The sequence below is a fragment of the Mirounga leonina genome, unplaced genomic scaffold (assembly GCF_011800145.1).
Source record: "Mirounga leonina isolate KUSES-001 unplaced genomic scaffold, KU_Mleo_1.0 Mir_115, whole genome shotgun sequence".
In the NCBI taxonomy this organism is placed as follows: Eukaryota; Metazoa; Chordata; class Mammalia; order Carnivora; family Phocidae; genus Mirounga; species Mirounga leonina.
In genome coordinates this window covers 64,066,981-64,085,600 of record NW_023270268.1, presented here as the reverse complement: position 1 = coordinate 64,085,600, position 18,620 = coordinate 64,066,981, and the positions used below count along the sequence as shown (strand labels likewise).

At 39.8% G+C, this 18,620-nt stretch overlaps 1 protein-coding gene across 1 annotated transcript; it reads left to right on the top strand.

The window, feature by feature from the left end:
- The first annotated feature begins 14,678 nt into the window (after positions 1 to 14,678).
- On the top strand, positions 14,679 to 18,053 carry GHSR (growth hormone secretagogue receptor). The gene is made up of 2 exons (XM_034989921.1): positions 14,679 to 15,474; positions 17,677 to 18,053. Exons 1-2 carry the CDS (start codon positions 14,679 to 14,681, stop codon positions 17,979 to 17,981), a joined length of 1,101 nt encoding a protein of 366 aa, XP_034845812.1. The 3' UTR covers positions 17,982 to 18,053.
- The last annotated feature ends 567 nt before the right edge of the window (positions 18,054 to 18,620 follow it).

The window sequence follows — 18,620 nt, the reverse complement described above, 5'->3', positions numbered from 1 at the left end:
ATATTCTAGTGGAGGAGATAGAAGTTAAATAATCACATAAATGAGTACAAAATTAACAGTGGAACAGAAGGAAAGAAATAGAGATCTTTACAAGTATGGGAAAACCAGCCGACCCTGAGAGGAACTGAGAGATAATCACTGTATCTGGATTGCAGAGAGTAAGAGGGAGAGACTTCCAATCTGAAATTTGTATTTTAGGAAAATCTGTTTTCCAAGAGATCCTGGAAAAACATGCCAGCCTAAGAATAATAGGGACCCATGTGAAGGGTTTTAAACAAGGGAGTATCAGGGTTAGATTTGCATTTTCAAAAGACCACTGGCTGCAGATGACAATGAAATGTGCAATGGGGAGGATAAACAGAAGGAGGTAAGTCCCTTGGCTGTTGCAGCCATTCTGGTGGGGGATTATGGAAGCTCAAACCAGGGCATTAGCAGAGGAAATAGTGAGAATTATCTGAACTAACTGGGGTTCCCATGAAACACTTCAAGGAGTTTATAATGTAACTGAAGAGATGACTCACAGGTATGAAATCACAGAAACACTGTATAATTAGGAAGTAAACTGAGAAGTTCAAGCTTTGAGGGACATAGGAACTGAGAGTGAAAAATGGGTCAGCACTCCAATGGTTAGGATTTAGAGAGAGAACCCAGAGGCAAAAGGCAGCAAGAGGTAGGACAGGGAGAGGAGAGGCCTATGGCCCATTGTGGAGAAGAACAAATCTTGTTGGATATGCAGGGAAAGGCCAAATTATGAGAACTTGAAGAAGCCAGAGTTTGAAAGACTTAATGTGAGATCAAAGAATGAGCTATTACAAATGGTTTACATAGGAAGAGTACAAGATGAAACCAACATTTAAAAAAGTTTAGTTTAACCAAACTCTTGTGGTTAATTAGATGGAGAAAAACTTGCTGCCCGTATGGTTGTTGAATGGTGGACTGGACTTAGGTGGTGGTAATCAGGTATGGAGATGAGGGCTGGATATTGGAGACATCCAATAGTTTGGAGATGATGAATTTGCTTTAGACACACAATGAGCTTGAAATGATGATGAGTGGGGGCACCTGGGTGGCTCAGTCAGTTAAGTGGTTGCCTTCGGCTCAGTTCATGATCCTAGGGTCCTGGGATCAATCCCCCTCATGGGGAATCCCCCCTCAGCAGGGAGTCTGCTTATCCCTCTCCCTCTACCCCTCCCCCTCTGCCCCTCCCTCCTTTCTCGGGCTCGCTCTCTCTCAAATAAATAAATAAAATCTTAAAAAAAAAAAAAAGATGATGAGTGTTCCAGTAATAAATGTCCAGTAAGCAATATAGACTGGGTGATTTTCTTTGTATTCTTCTGCACTGTTTACCTCCCATGTTGTCTTTCCTCATTAGTGTTCCCAAAAGGAATGTTCCATAATTTGCTCAAATTTCTGCCTTCTACAGCACTTGGAAAGGCTTTACAGAATAAAATATTTTAATATATCATTTTAATTTCATATTAAATAATATTTTGACATAATAAAGTTGAATTACGCAAATAGTCATAGACTTGTTTGTATTCTTTACCAGTTTTAATAAGTAATTACTGAGTTTTAGAAAATTTGAACTATAAATAGAATCCTATTTTAGTGAGCTTGGGGAGATAAAAAATAACTTATAGTATTGACTTCCATTAAAATTAATGTATATTACAATGTATAGCAAAACAGCTTCAGGATGTATTGTTGATTTTTATTGAGAAACTCAAACAATCATATCTTATTTACTAATCTTCTCTACTTTATTAATACCCCACCTCCATTGTGCCTTTTTGTCAGAGATGAAAGTGATCTTTATCCCTCTGTCCTCCTGTCCCTCAACTGTCCTGAAATGAACTAGCACCAAAATACTAATAGAATCTTTTGTGGAAAGTCTCAAATTTCAAAGATCCAAACACTACAAATTAGAAACTCCAAAAGAACAATGTCTTTACTACAGAAATTAGCTTCAGAGCGGATAACAACTGTTGAAGACATCTGCTAAGTGGGATTTTTAATTTAATGGAATTTGTTATAACTCCATCAGTAAAGTAAAATTGCTGTGCACCGTCTGTTGCCTTTTGGAAATTGCCTTGCTTCTGTAGAACCGGATGTAACAATTATAGCCATTAAAATAGAATACTGCTTTTTACTAACTTTTCATCTTTCCCTTTATTTTCCAATGCTATTAGAATCATTAGAAGATAAATTAGTAAGAAAAAACACAATTTCAAGAGTCAAAGGGGCAACTCAACAATAAAAGAACAAACAACCTGATTAAAAAATGGACAAAGAACTTGAATAGAAATTTTTCCAAAGACATATAAGTGGGCAATAAGCACATGAAAAGATGCTCAGGATCACTAATCATTAGGGAAATGCAAATCAAAACTACAATGAAATACCACTTCACACCCATTAGGGTGGCTATTACAAAATGGGAAAACAAACAAACAAACCCAAAAACAGAGACTAAGTGCTGGCAGGGCCATGAAGATGTTGGAACCAAATTCACTGCTGGTGGGAAAGTAAAATGGTGCGGCTGCTACGGAAAACCATATGGCATTTCCTCAAACAAATAACAACAGCCATATGATCCAGGAATTCCACTTCTGGGTATATACCTAAAAGAATTAAAAGCAAGGACTCAAACAGGTATTCGTACACCAGTACTCACAGCAGCATTATTTACAATAGTTTAAAGGTGGAAGCAACTCAAATGTCCATTGACAGATGATCAAATAAACGAAATGTGGTATATACATACAATAGAGTATTACTCAGCCTTGAAAAGGGAGGTAATTCTGGCACATGCTACAACATAAATGAATTCAAGGACACTATGCTAAATGAGATAACTTAATTATAAAAGAACAAATACTGTTTGATTACAATGATATGAGTTGCTAGGGTAGTCAAATCCATCGAGATAGAATGTAAATGGAGGCCATCAGGTGCTGGGGAGAGGGGGGAATGGGGAGTTATTTAATGGGTATAGAGTTTCAGTTCAGGAAGATGAAAAAAGTTCCAGAGATGGATGGTTGCACGACAATGACAATATACTTAATGCCACTGAACTGGACACTCAAAAATGGTTAGAAAAATACACACACACACATATAGTGTATTTTAGCACAATAAGAGACAAAGGGACCCAGAGGAGAATTCTAATGACTGAACTAACCTAAGAAATGGCTTAAAGTTGAGTCAATCAGTTGAATTATGCATCATTCTGCACATCCACTTCATCAGAGACTGGGCCTCCAGTGTTTACCACACCGCAGTGTCACTACTGATGGACCTCATGGTGCAAAAGGCTGGAAGCACGGAAGAAGGGGGGAATCATCCAGGGGAGCCTTGAGGAACAGGGCTATAGGAATGTCTTCCCAAGAATGATCCCTCATTTTTCTCCCAGACAGGGCCAAAAAAGTCATCTGGAAAAGCAGCTAAGGGAGCCTTCAAAATGGCGACTGCACCGAGGGAAACCCCATCAACCCAATTTTATCCTTAGAACACACATTTCATGGTTAAACTTTTTCCTCTTTAAGAAAATAGACAAAGGGGCGCCTGGGTGGCTCAGTTGGTTAAGCGACTGCCTTCGGCTCAGGTCATGATCCTGGAGTCTCTGGATCGAGTCCCACATCGGGCTCCCTGCTCGGCAGGGAGTCTGCTTCTCCCTCTGACCCTCCCCCCCTCTCATGTGCTCTCTCTCATTCTCTCTCTCTCAAATAAATAAATAAAATCTTTTAAAAAAAAGAAAATAGACAAAGGAATTTAAGTACGTGTTACATATGCTGTTATTATCAATGTAATACTTTTCCACTGTAGAAATTTGAAAATTCAGAGGAGTAGAACAAAGGAAAAATAACCTGTAATCCTACCACACAGAGGTTACTGTGGGGTGTTGGGGGTTTTCCTTCATGCTTTTGATACATTGTTGGGGATTTTGAAGATCAAACATTAAATGAATTATAATTGTAGAGTACTATGTCATATCATTAACATGAAGCAAATTTAAAATATTAGGATCTCACTCTTTCATATCATCATGATATATATATACACACACACACACACATATATACATAGTGTTATATGTATACATATATGTATATAGATACATATATGTATACATATACATAGATATATATACATACATATATACATAAATAATGTTAAATGTAGATCTGTCATTATTCCCTACTGTCTACAATAATGGGCATTACAGTCAATTATCTAAAAGAATAAAATATTACTTCTAAAAACTCACAAATATACTTTGTGTCCAAGAGATCTCTATTCACACCTCTCAGAAGTGGTCTCATATAATCCACTTCTCCCAGGGCTCCCTTCTTCTACTGGTTCTCTCTCTCTCTCTTAATATTTCTTTGTATGGTTGAACCACAGTTTATTTAATACTTCCCATATTGTTATTTGATTTGGGACTTTTGTTTCATTTTGTATTAAAGGATATATATATGCAAAAGTAGATGGAAGAAATGAAGCTTTTGCTTCATTGGCAAAATTTGAAGGTGGAAGATGGGTGCACAGGATTTCATTATATTGGAATATAAGAACTTTGAAAAAACAAAGCACCAGAGCAAAAGAAAATTTTCAAAAATTAGAATTAGTATTTCCAGGGCACTATGAGATTATATTGCATTCATGTAAAAAGAATGAGAAATAAAAAGAACAACAGATTCTTTCGGAGGTCCAATATATGAATAACCGGCTAAAGAAAGTGGAGGGGGAGGTAAATAACAAAAAATAATTCAATAACATTTTCCGGAACTGAAGGACATAAACTGAAAAGCCAAAAGATCATGAAGCATAATGAATGGAGAAAGACCTACACTAAGACACATCTTAGGAAATTTTGATAGCTTGGAAACAAAGAGATAATTCACTGATCTAATTATCTTTTATCAGTTTCTTACTCTCCTCCTGTACTTTCTTCTTTTAGCTTAAGCTCAATGGTCAATAATTATAATCAGTTCCTTAGATAGAACCTCCACATCTTTGTCCTTCTTATGCTTTCTCATCTGTCCTGAACAAAATCATAACCCTGGTTAAAAGAAAATTTCCATCCACTCCATTTTTGCACCAGCACAACTGAACGTAAAGATGGGAAAACAAACAGTCATGTTGATGGGTGTCATTTTAAATTCATCATCATTAACCTCAAGTGGGCCCTTCCTGCTGCCCAGCAATCAGATGATATTAGCCTCATGTGTTCACTTTCCCACTTCTCTAGACCACTATTTCATATTTGCGTCTCTTTCCTCCATCCTCCACTACCTCCTTCCCAACCCACTGTCCACTGTTTCCCTTGCTTTCTATATTGCTGAGGAAATGGAAGTTGTCAAAGAATTCCCACGAGCCTCACCTTGCATACTACCTACCCTCCTACATCTGTGCTCACATATTCTGCATTCTCTCCTGTCCCTGGGAATGAACTAGCCACACTCCCACTAAAGCAATCCCTTTTGCTTGGTCCTTACTAGGTCCAACCCCTCTTAGAAATACCACTCCAGCCATTCTTCTTTTTTTCCTTCATTTTTTATCACACTTTCAAGTTTCCCCTTTGGAGCATATTATTCACAACAGCACACAAACTACTGGTATTTATCACTGCTTTAAAAAGAAATTCCCTGGACCCACACCCTCCTTTACCTACCACTTCACTGGTTTCCTTCCCTTTATAATAAAACTCTTTGGAAACTATATTCACTGTCTCCAAAGTATTTTCTCCTATGCTTACTTGAACCAAATAGGTTCATCCTCAACCTGGCACCAGGATTATCAATTAACAATTACCTCCATATTGCTAAATACAATGATCAGTTATCATCTTACTTGACCCAGGGAAGTATCAGATACAATTCATCACGCCTTCTTCCTGGATATGCTTTCTTCACTTGTCTTCTAGAACATCACATCCTCCATATTTGTAATTCTATTCTACTGACTATTTATGAGTATGTTTTTCTCATGATCTCCTATCTCTAAAAGTTGAAGGGTCCAAATCTCAAGGTCCTTAAACCTCTTCTCTTTTCTAGCTAATCATTCCCTAGCTTATCTCAGCTGGCATCCTGACTTTAAATGCTACCTATTGCTGACTATTCCCAGATTTCAACTCTAGCCCTGAACTTCATACTAGTATAGCCAACTCCTTTCCTAAGTTGTCTTTTTAAATTTTGGTAAGCTTCTCTAACTTTATTAAGCAATATATGTTACTTCTATAATCAGAAAAGCATAAATATTTTTAAATGAATTTCTAAAATGCACAATTATTTAATTATTCATAGTGATCATTCATGATAACATATCTCATTTACTAGCTAGAAAATGCTTTTTATGTGCCTGAATTCCAAGATTAAATTTTTTGTAGAAATATAATTTTTCTCCTCTATTGATGTACTTGATATTATGTCTCGATTCTTACAGTTTGCCCATCTGAAAAGAGTGTATTTCTTAGTTTGAAATATGTGCATGATATTCTTTAAATGAGGCTACATGATGTGATAGAACAAGTAAAGTGATGAAGCCAAATATATAAGAACATTATATACAAAGCTTGAATGAAATGTGAAAAAATTATGTATTTTATTAAAGATACAATATAACACTTAAATTTCCATATGAGCCTTCTTATGTGTCTTGTGTTTATATATATGATTTCAAATGAAATATAAATTTAATCAAATCAGTAAATGTTTATTTTAAATGATCTTCTACCTATAGGTTCTCTATACTAAGTTTTATGGGTCATTTAAGGAAAGAACTATTTTTGTTCTCAAATTACAATCTGGCTGGGAAATATGGCAGAGATTACATGCAGATTGTTTACCCAAATCTAGAATCTTGGGAGTGATAACGTGTCCTATTATAAATGTATATTTCCCAGGCTCCCCTGAAGAGGATTTGGCCAATGTGACATAAGTGGGAGTTTTTGAGTTGGGCTCCTAAGAAAGCCCTTTTCCTCTCCTCTTCCACTTCTTATTGCCTAGAAATCATTTGAATGACTATAGTTCCAACAGTAATCTTGGACCATGAAGCAATTTTGATATTGAAAGCCACTCACAAAGTATGATAGAGCAGAAAGACAGAAGGAACACTATTCCTCATCACATCATACCAGCCCTGCGCATTCTATATTCTGATTTCTTTTAGGAAAAAAATAAATCCATGAACTTGAATCATGGTTCGGTCTCTCTCTTTTTAATTTCCTGACGTAACCAGTTCTAGTTCTAATTAGTACAGGAAATAAGATATAATCAAGCAAAATGTTCAAGAATAATATACAATTACAGTTTACTAAAAGAAGAAATGACACATGGCCATACACAATTTATTGAAAAGCACAAATAAAGCATGGAGAGGCAATATACAGTATCCAAGTGTTGAATCTGGACCCTGAAAATACATAGAGAGATTTTATATGAGATAAAGGAGCCACTCGAATTATTAGAGAAAAGGAGAATTTTTAATAAACGATGTTGAAACAACTGGATAATCATTTGGAAAAGATAAAATTGGATCTGTATATTGCTTTGTGCACCAGGATAAAGTGCAAGTGGATCAGAAATACAAGTGTTAAAAAACAAAAGCACAAAATAATAGGACAAAACATGGATGAATTCCTTCACAACTTGGCAACGAATAGAGCTTTTATAAATACAATTCAAAATCCAGAAGCAATAACAAAAAAGACTGACACATTGATGACACCAAAATTTTAAACTTTTGAATGTCAAAATAAAAACCCCATAAGCAATATTAAAAGACAAATGACTGACTGGAAAAAAATATTTTCAATTTTTGTTATTTCAAAGAGATGTCTCCCTAACACAAAAAGAGCCCCTAAAAATCAATTTTAATTTAATTTAATTTAATTTTTTTAGAGAGGGAGGGGGCAGGGCAGGGGCAGAGTGGGAGAGAGAGAGAGAGAGAGAGAGAATCTTAAGTGGCTCCACACCCAGTGAGGAGTCCTACTGGAGGCTCAGTCTCACAACCCTGAGATCATGACCTGAGTGGAAATCAGAGTCCCACACTCAACAGACTGAGCCACCCAGAGGCCCCAAATAAAACAGCAACCCAATAGAAAAGTGAGCAAAAGTCATAGCCTAAAAGCTCATACAAAAAGAAAGGCAAATAGCCCTTAAACATATTAAAAGATGTTTTACCTCGTTCCTAATAAAAGAATATAAATTAAAAACACACTGAGAAACCATTTCTTATCTAACAAATTGGCAAAAATCTGAGGAGTTGCTAAAACTGCTGTAGAGGCTGGGAGAAACCAAGGAGTCTTATTCATTGTTAATGGAGATACAATTTAGTACAACCTCATGGAGAAAAATGTGGCAATATACAGTATTCCCCCATTATCCACAGTGTCACTTCCTGTGGCTTCAGTTCACAATGAACTACAGTCCATAGCAGGTGATCCTTCTTCTTTTGGATGTTGGCAGAAGGTTACAATGCTGTGTCACAATGCCCACCTCATTCACCTTGCTTCTTCTTATCACATAGGCATTTTATCATCTGACATCATCGCAAGAAGAGTGAGAAGTGTAAGATAAGATAAGATAATTTGAAATTATTTAAGATATTTTGAAAGGGACCACATTCGTGTAATTTTTATTATAGTATATTGTAATAATTGTCTCATTTTATTAGTAGTAATTGTTAATCTCTTACTGTGCCTAATTTATGAACTCAACTTTATCATAGGTATGTATGTATAAGATAAAACATAATATAGAGAGAGCTCAGTACTATCCCTAGTTTCAGGTATCCACTGGGGGTCTTGGAATGTATACTGGAGGACTACTGTATAACAAAACTACAGATGCTTTTATTCTTTGATTCAACAATCCCACTTCTAAAAATGTCATGTTACACTTGTTATTTTATACTAAATTTCCGTATGTGTTTTCAGAGCTCAGAATCAACACTCAGGCACTATATACTGCCTTTCCATGCTTTCTTTATTTGTGCTACTCAATGAGTTACATGTGCCATTTCTTCTTTTATTAAAATGTAATTTTATTTTATATTATTCTGTAATATACCTGTAGACATAAAAATGACATAGGCAACATTATTTTATAACAGTAAAAAGATTACTAAAACATACAAACAAATAAAAACAGTAAAACACTGGAAGAATGAAAGTAAAGTACATCTCCATAATAAAAACTATGTAACTTTCTCAAGATGGAGTACTATAAAACCATTTTAAAAAGTATCGATGTGAGAGAACTCTAGGATGTAATGTTATGATAAAAAATCAAGATAGTATGGGGCACCTGGGTGCCACAGATGGTTAAGCGTCTGCCTTCAGCTTAGGTCATGATCTCCAGGTCCTGGGATCGAGTCCCGTGTTGGGCTCCCAGCTCAGTGGGGAGTCTGCTTCTCCCTCTGCCTCTCCCCCTGCTTGTGCTATCCCTGTCTCTCTCTCTCTCAAATGAATAAATAAAATATTTTTAAAAATCAAAATAGTAAACAGTATACATAGTATAATAACTTTTATGCAAGCTACACACACACACACACACACTCTCTCTCTCTCTCTCTTACAGAAATACACACAAGACATTTTTGAAATGGTGTCTATTGGGGAGTATGAAAAATAAGTAACATTTTCCTGAATATTCTTTGGTTTGAAGTTTTAAATTTAAGACCATGCTTTGTTTTAATGTTTTAACTGTCAAATCATATAAATGTTTTACATATTGAAAAATAAAATTTAGGGCACCTGGCTGGCTCTGAGTTCCGAGCCCCACGTTGGGTGTAGGATTTATTTTTAAAAAATAAATTTAAATTTTAAAATAATATTAAAATTGGATGCCTGGGTGGCTCAGATGGTTAAGTGTCTGCCTTCGGCTCAGGTCATGATCCCGGGGTCCTGGGATCCAGCCCTGCATCGGGCTCCCTGCTCAGCACAGGAGTCTGCTTCTCCTTCTCCCTCTGTCCCTCCCCCAGCTCATTATCTCTCTCCCTCTCTCTCTCTCTAATAAATGAATAAAATCTTCAAACAATATAATAATACTAAATTTGAGAGTAAATGAAACAAATAAATCTAACCATATGTCAAATTAATAACATAACCACACATAGAAAAGCACTATTTCAAGTAGTTTTAGAACATAGTGGCTATATACACTTAGTGGGATATATTCCAAGGACAAAAGAGAACTGCAAGAAAATCTCAAACTTTGTCAAGTTAACTGTTAGTGGTAATGCTGATGTTATCAGCTTGAAATCATTTAATGAATATTATAATAAATAATTATGCTTATGTTGTTAGAAACCACGATGGTCAGTGTAAATATAAAATCAAACAGATTGAGTAAATAATTGGAAATTGAAGTATCTATATAAACATGACTTCTTAATTTTTATATGGAAATAATTTCAAAATTAAAGTTGTAAGAATAGTACAAAGAAAATCTTTTAACCCATTTCCTCAATTCATTTATTATTAATATTTCATTCCATTTGCTTTATCATTTGCTCTATTTATCTACACACACATATAATTATTTTTCAGAAGCATGTACATAAATCATGGTTGAGTGTATATTTTTAAGAATAAGGATATTTGCTTTCACACAATTACCAACTTCAGTAAACTTAACACAGTTTCAATACTTCTATTTAATCTATGTGCCATACTCTTAAGTTGGTCAATTGACCCAATATTGTCCTTCATTGCAGTTTTTTCCCTCCAGCTTAGGATCCAGTCTAGAATCAGGAATTACAGTCAGAGGTTACAGCTCTTTGGTCTCCTTTAGTCTGAAACATTTTCTTTCTTTCTTTCTTCTTTCTTTCTTTCTTTCTTTCTTTCTTTCTTTCTTTCTTTCTTTCTTTTTTTAAAGATTTCATTTATTTATTTGACAGAGAGAGAGCATGAGCAGGGGGAGGGCAGAGGGAGAGGGAGAAGCAGACTCCCCACTGAGCAGGGAGCCCATCCGCCCCACAGTGCTGAATCCCAGAACTCTGGGATCATGACCTGAGCCGAAGGCAGATGTTTAACCAACTGAGCTACCCAGCCTCCCCAGTCTGGAATATTTTCTCATTCTTTCTTTCTTTTATAAAAAATTAACTTTTGGGGAGAATTTTTAGAATAGAATATTCCTCATTTTGAATTTGTCTGATGTTCCTTATGATTAGATTGAGGTTGTACATTCCTAGCTAGCATACTATATAAGTGACTTTCTGTACTTCCCAGAGTATCACATGGGTGGCATTAATTTTAATCACTTGATAAGGGTACTTTTGATTCATCTACTGTATCATCATTATTATCATCTCATGATTTTTTAAAAAACACATGTTTTAGCTCTGTCCACAGATAGGGTCTGGTCCCTAATGCCCCAGGGGCAATAACCACCCCTACAGCCCAAATTTAGGTCTCTAAATGCCATTCCCCAATAGAAGGTAACAGAAATTTTTGGAGAAATGGCTACCCCCAGGTCTAGAGTAGGGAATTTACAAGGTGAGCTGGGGTATCTTACTGTACCACAAAGCAAGGAAGTTCTCAAAATCTAAGTGAGACATATCAAAAGACTTTGGAACCAGCTTGAAAGGGATCTTATAGGCCAAAGACAGAACAATCAGAGCACCAGAAAGAAAAAAAGAAATGACAATAATTGATTGGTATGCATTGACTATACAAAAATCCATAAATCCATGATAATACACCATTCAAAGGACAAGGACAGTGGGCTCATTTGCTCCAAAGTGCCTTTGTGTCCCTGTCTGAACAGTTGAGCATATTTTGCTTAATCTGACAGAATTCAACTTTCTTTCTTTTTTTTTTTTTAAAGATTTTATTTATTTATTTGAGAGAGAGAGCGAGAACACAAGCAGGGTGAGGGGCAGGGGGAGAGGCAAGTTCTCCTCTGAGCAGGGAGCCTGATGTGGGGCTCGATCTGGGGCCTCTGGGATCATGACCTGAGCCAAAGGCAGACGCTTAACCAACTGAGCCACCCAGGCGCCCCAGAACTCAACTTTCAAGATCCAGCTCAGATACCACTTTCTCTGAGAAGCCTTTCCTAAAACCTCTGTGTTGTTCATTGTTTCTCCATATTTCAGCAGAGCTCATTGTATCTGCTTCTTCAAATACATGTACATACTGTACTGGAATTGCTTGTTTAACTGTATTTTTCTCTCTAGACTATAAGTAAATAAATACATGACCTGTCTGGGTTTTATTTATTTTGTTATTCCCACTGCCTACCACACATTTATAGACAATTTTATATATTATATAACCTTATGTGTTGTGAATGAAAGGACCAATTTCAAGATTATCCCTTGTTTCTTCTTCATCACACAATACAGATTTGTCTATATTTTAGAAAATGATCGAATGCAGTTAAATAGTTGGCTATTTAGTACACATGCCCAGTTTAGATTTTTAAAAAGATTTCTCCATCTATCATCCGTTGCTTTAGCCCTACATAGACTAGAAATATGCCCCACAGTCTTTTTCTGATTTTTATCCTTAGACAATAACTTCCTACACTATTTTTATTTACCCCAGTTTATTTTCTCCCACTAAAGATTTGTCTGCACACATAGATCTACTGATAATGTAGGGTGGGAAGTGTTAAAGTCAACTGTAACTGGTGGCCTGACCTATTTGTAATCTTTTTGAAGATAGTAGTTGGTGGTTTGAAATAATTTTTTTTAAATGTCAGTTTGGTACAACATCTGTAACACACCAGTGGTGACCTACGTAGTGTGATCTCCACTAGGTCGCCTGTGTCAAACCTCCCTCATGCAGTCGCTCACTATGTGTGGAATCTTTTATGTATGTGTGGATACATCCAGCCTTAGGTCTTTGTGGACTTTAAAGCATTAACAATTGAGATGCTAGATACGATGTAAAACATTTGTCAAAGTCATGTGCAAACACACTAAAATGCTTCAGGAAAGCCCCCCCCTTAACACACAATGAAAGGATTCTCATTTAAGCCAGGGGCAGGTCAGCGCGGCCGCTTCATGCGGTTTGTGCTTGGGAGGAATCTCCCCGGCCTCCGCGTGGAGCAGGACCGTGGTGCTGAGGCGCAAGTGGAAAGCGCAGCTACCGGAGCTGTGGAGAGATGTAAGGAGGGACCGGTCGCTGGCCGCGGTGCTGAACACGTTCTCAGGTTGTTCCCAAGATGCCCGGCCGGAAGAAGCCCCGCGGGTTGGTGAGATCGCTGACAGCCGCCAGTCTCAGATCTTAGGTTGTCGATTTCCTGGCTCCGGACAGGCGGACACATGGGTCGCGTTCAGGGGCGTCGCCTCGCAAGTGGCCTCGGACGCATTTCCACGGAGCACGGTTCCTGCCCCTCAACAGCCACCACAATAACAGTAATGCAGCCCATTTTTTTTAACTGAGATCCAACTGTGTCCCCGACACTTGACACCCACTCCCAGTGGTCCTCAAAACATCATCGCAGTTTAAAATGAAAAGGTTGATGACCTTGCCCATGTGAACACAGCTACACAAAACTCAATGATGCCTCAAAAAAAAATGTTTCCTGCGCACCCTCCACGTGCCAGCCTCACAGCCTGTGCTCCTCCTTCTTTGCTTGCTACACGCTCCCACCAGGTCCCGTTACTTTTGCTCCTCCTTCCCCGCCCCCCACCCCAGGTTTGCAGAAGGCAAAGTAATCTCTTACACAACATATCCCTTACCACCGCCGACGTGAAGGACTGTACAAAGGGCTGGGATTCAGAACAGAGTTTATTCACACATCTTCCCCTTCACGCTCAGAAGTCCAAATCCGGAGGGAGCCCCAAGTTTAGTCCCTGAGCCCCCAACTCGCTGTGTGACCTTGGACAAGTGGTCACACGACTTTGAGCCTGTTTCTCTTGGTTAACACGACCATAGGTTCTAGAACTGCCTGAGGTTCTTGCCAGGTGCGCGCCGGTCTCTTCTCAGGTCGGAACACAAACACTAGGTCCTTCCCCCCCCGCCCCCCCGCCTCGTCCTATCACCCTTTTGCAAGTCCAGTAGGGCACGCTCGGTTCTTCTCCCCACCAGGTCCGTTACCACCTCTTAGTCCTTTTTGAGGAAGAACTCGGGTCCTGGCCACTAAAGCGTTCTCCCCGCCACTCCCACCATCCCTGCCCCCACCCCCGGGCGTGACCTGCCCTTCTGGACCACACTAACCAGACAGCGCCCAAGGCTGGAAAGAGAGCTCCTTTCGCTCTCATTTCGCAGTGCGGGGTCTCCGAGGCCGCCGCGCGCCAGGACGCTTTAGGAACTGCGAGATGCGGCTGGAGCAAGAAGGCGCAAGCGAGGCAGGACTGGCGGGGCTGTCCCGGTGACAGGTACGCGACTACGGGCCAGCTAGGGGCTAGGTGTGGGGGAGATCGTGGGGAAAAACAGAGGTGCCAGAAAGACCGGTGGGTCACTCTGTCCTCACCACCAGTGCGTGCATGCGTGGGCGTGTGTGTGTCCCTCCCTTCCCCCCCTTTTCGCCCCAAGCTCTCAATCTCACTTTCTCCCTGAGCTTCTGCCTCTCACTTCCGTCTCTTTCATCTCCAAGCATCCTCCCTGCGAGCCAGCGCCGGCTCCTCGTTCGCACTCTCCCGCGCCTAAGGGGACCTCTGGGGCCAGCCGCGGCCAGCTTCTCAGCGCAGTCGCATCCCAGAGCCAGTTAAGCTGAGCCGGCAGCATGTGGAACGCGACGCCGAGCGAGGAGCCGGGGTACAACCTCACGCTGCCGGACCTGGGCTGGGACGCTCCCCGCGACAACGGCTCTCTGACCGACGAGCTCCTGCCGCTCTTCCCCGCGCCACTGCTGGCCGGTGTCACCGCCACCTGCGTGGCACTCTTTGTGGTGGGCATCGCGGGCAACCTGCTCACCATGCTGGTGGTGTCGCGCTTCCGCGAGCTGCGCACCACCACCAACCTCTACCTGTCCAGCATGGCCTTCTCCGACCTACTCATCTTCCTCTGCATGCCCCTCGACCTAGTCCGCCTGTGGCAGTACCGGCCCTGGAACTTCGGCGACCTGCTCTGCAAACTCTTCCAGTTCGTCAGCGAGAGCTGTACCTACGCCACGGTGCTCACCATCACCGCGCTGAGCGTCGAGCGCTACTTCGCCATCTGCTTCCCGCTGCGGGCCAAGGTGGTAGTCACCAAGGGCCGGGTGAAGCTGGTCATCCTGGTCATCTGGGCCGTGGCCTTCTGCAGCGCCGGGCCCATCTTCGTGCTGGTCGGGGTCGAGCACGAGAACGGCACCGACCCTCGGGACACTAACGAGTGTCGCGCCACCGAGTTCGCCGTGCGCTCCGGACTGCTCACCGTCATGGTGTGGGTATCCAGCGTCTTCTTCTTCCTGCCGGTCTTCTGCCTCACTGTGCTCTACAGCCTCATCGGCAGGAAGCTGTGGCGAAGAAAGCGGGGCGAGGGGGCGGTGGGCGCCTCGCTAAGGGACCAGAACCACAAGCAAACCGTGAAAATGCTGGGTGGGTCTCAGTGAGCCCTCGAGCTCTCTCTCCCGGGTTCTCTCCTCTCCCCTTGCCTTCCCTCCTTTCCCCTTCTCCCTGAGCCTCTACCTCCTTCCCCTGTTTTTCTCGGTCTCTAGCTGCATGTCAATCAATGATTCTCTCCTGTTTCTGTCTTGAGCTCACTCTTTGGTTTCTTAGTTTCTCCGTGGTGTAGGTGTCTCTCTGTGTGTGTGTGTGTGTGTGCGTGTATTTTGTTTTTGCTCTTTCTTTCTTTATCTGTCTCCCCCCACCCCCCGCCCTACCTTATCACTGTCTTCACTCTCTATTTTGCTCTCTACCTCTTTGTGTCTCTTTCTTCTAATGTCTCCTTTTTCAGGGAACGATGCCCCTCCTTTGTATTTCCCTTAAATGAATTTTATCAGCCCAGAGACATTGCTTCAAAACTGGGATATTTCATAAAAGTCTACTGTGGTCTTTAAGTGTTAAAGGTGAGGTTTACCTTCCTGCCTCAATTTGTGGATATCTAAGTTGCATTTAAAAAGCATTCATGGGGTTGGGGGAAGAGTAGGCATTGGATCTAGAAAGTATTCCGTGGTGAATTTAACCAAAGATATGATCAGCGTGGATAATTCTGTCAGAGATGATTCATTTTTCTCTCAGTATTGTGGTATGCTTTCTGACCTGCATTTTTTCAGATAATTGCATCCATTCTGTTTACCCTGCTGCTGTTTATATAGCTTTGAAAGGGAGGCAATGATAAATCAGTGCTGGAGTCTCCATTTGCTTTCAAGACCACCTATTTCTGCCTGTAGGATAGTCTAGGATAAACCAGGATAAGCTAAGATAGGTAAGCTTCTCCCAACATGAGAAAAAAAGACTTTGTGTAAGCTGACAGGACTTACTATCCCTCTCTAAGTGGTCCTTCAAAGAACATCTTGGTGCAGTTTTATGACTGGAGTGTACTGCATATTTAATACATAAATTTAAGTATATGTGTTTGGTACAAGTAAAGTAATACAAAATGTGTTCACATCCAAGCAAAAATATTAATTCAATTTGCTTTTTCAAAACCAGAATCTGTACATTTTATTATTCCTCATTATAGTCCAACATTTTGTACTTATTTGCATATTTAGTGCTTCTTAGAAGTCGTTCCAGGTTGATTTTGTATTTGTCATTTTACAGTTCCTGGAATCCTGTATATTAAAACGATACTGTTTTTTCAAAGAACGTAAAAAAATTTTATTTTCTAGACCAGCGATTCTCAGAATATGACTAACAGATTGTAAACCTGCTAGTGCCCTCCAGGGGATTCTAATATTCATGTTGCTACCGTGGCAGTCAGTTGCTACTATGCAACTTCGTTTTGAGAAGAAGTTTAATAATTTTCTCCAATTTTATTTTTAAGCTGTTAATTATCCTCACTGGTGTCTCAACACCAATGTTAATTTTCTTTTGCCTTGACCTCATGAAGGGAATCACTAAAGTGGTACAAGGACCGAAGTATTATTTTCTGTTATTTTTACCTTTGATTTCTGAATTTTGAAAATTTAATGTAGAAATTCAGAGGTCTTGGACAAAAATTATCTTACCTGGGTAAAATGAAGACTCGGATGGATGGTAATTAATGTTAGTGGGTTTTATGGTCTTTTATAACTTATTTATGTCTATCAGTAGGTGGCAAAGTATCATCCATCTCAGTGGTTCTCAATCCTGACTGCATATTCAGTCTTTCGTGAAACTTCAGAAAGAAAAAAGAAAAGAGAAAAGCAGGTGTGGTGTCCTGGTCTCCTTCCTAAAGATACAAATTTTGTGAGTCTGTATTACACACAAGGAATCTGTGCCCCCAGGAAACTCTGTTACATAGCTGTGGTTGAGTATAACCACTGTACTTCATATGTGCTTGTTTGTATCTAACACATGTGAAATGGTGGACTATTGTGAATAAATTGTTGAGTCAAAATGTCAGTTTGGTCCCCAAATCACTCAAATAGTCATTAAATAGAAATGATTGGGAAGTTCAACAAAAATGGTTGAACTGTTAGTCCAGACAGACCCAACCTTGGTTAAAAGTAGGAATAGGGAAAAGCAGAACATAATGTTTCTCTGAAGTCAATGGTGATACTATACATAATCGAAACAAAACTGTGTCTTCAAAATAGAATGTGACTTGCTGTGACATTTCCTGAGCTCACACTCTCTCTCCTGTTGTCCTTTTAGCTGTTGTGGTGTTTGCTTTCATCCTCTGCTGGCTGCCCTTCCACGTAGGGCGATATTTATTTTCCAAGTCCTTCGAACCTGGCTCCTTGGAGATTGCTCAGATCAGCCAATACTGCAACCTGGTATCCTTTGTCCTCTTCTACCTCAGCGCTGCCATCAATCCCATTCTGTACAACATCATGTCCAAGAAGTACCGGGTGGCAGTGTTCAAACTTCTGGGATTTAAACCCTTCTCCCAGAGGAAGCTCTCCACTCTGAAGGATGAGAGTTCTCGGGCCTGGACAGAATCTAGCATTAATACATGACCAACCACATCGCTGAGCAAAGTCATCGCTTATTCTAAACCAGAAGCCATAGCACAGCAGAACTTGGGAAGAAGTTGAAGGTTAATTTTGGAATTAAGAACACACAGCTCTGGAAACAATTGGGAGGAAAGAAAAGATAGAACTTGTAGTGTGTGAGCAGTTTGATTTGATTGCACACTCATCAGTGCCCTCACACTATTTCTGCATACTCGTTGTCTATGATTTTGCATTCTGCTGTTGGTGCTAGCAAGGATTTGCAATTTGGAGAAAGGAGGGTGTGCAGAGAGAGCAATTAGGGCACTTCTTACTAAGCAAATGCTAAATCTGACTTACTTTTTCATAATGATAAAAATTTTTGATTAAGAGAATGACATTGAAGTAAAGCATTCTAAAACATAACTTTTAAGTACTAGAAATTTTCATATAGCTCCAGATCAGTGCTGTCCAAGAGAAATGTAACGCAAGGTACTTAAGTAGTTAATATAAAACTTATTAATGAGAATTTTACATTCTTTTCTTTGTACAGAGTCTCTGAAATGTTCTTTACATTTGCAGCGCACCTTAATTTGGACATGAAGTTTTCACCAGTAATACTTGATGGATTTAGGTTTCATAAAATTTGCAGATGAAAAAGTAGAT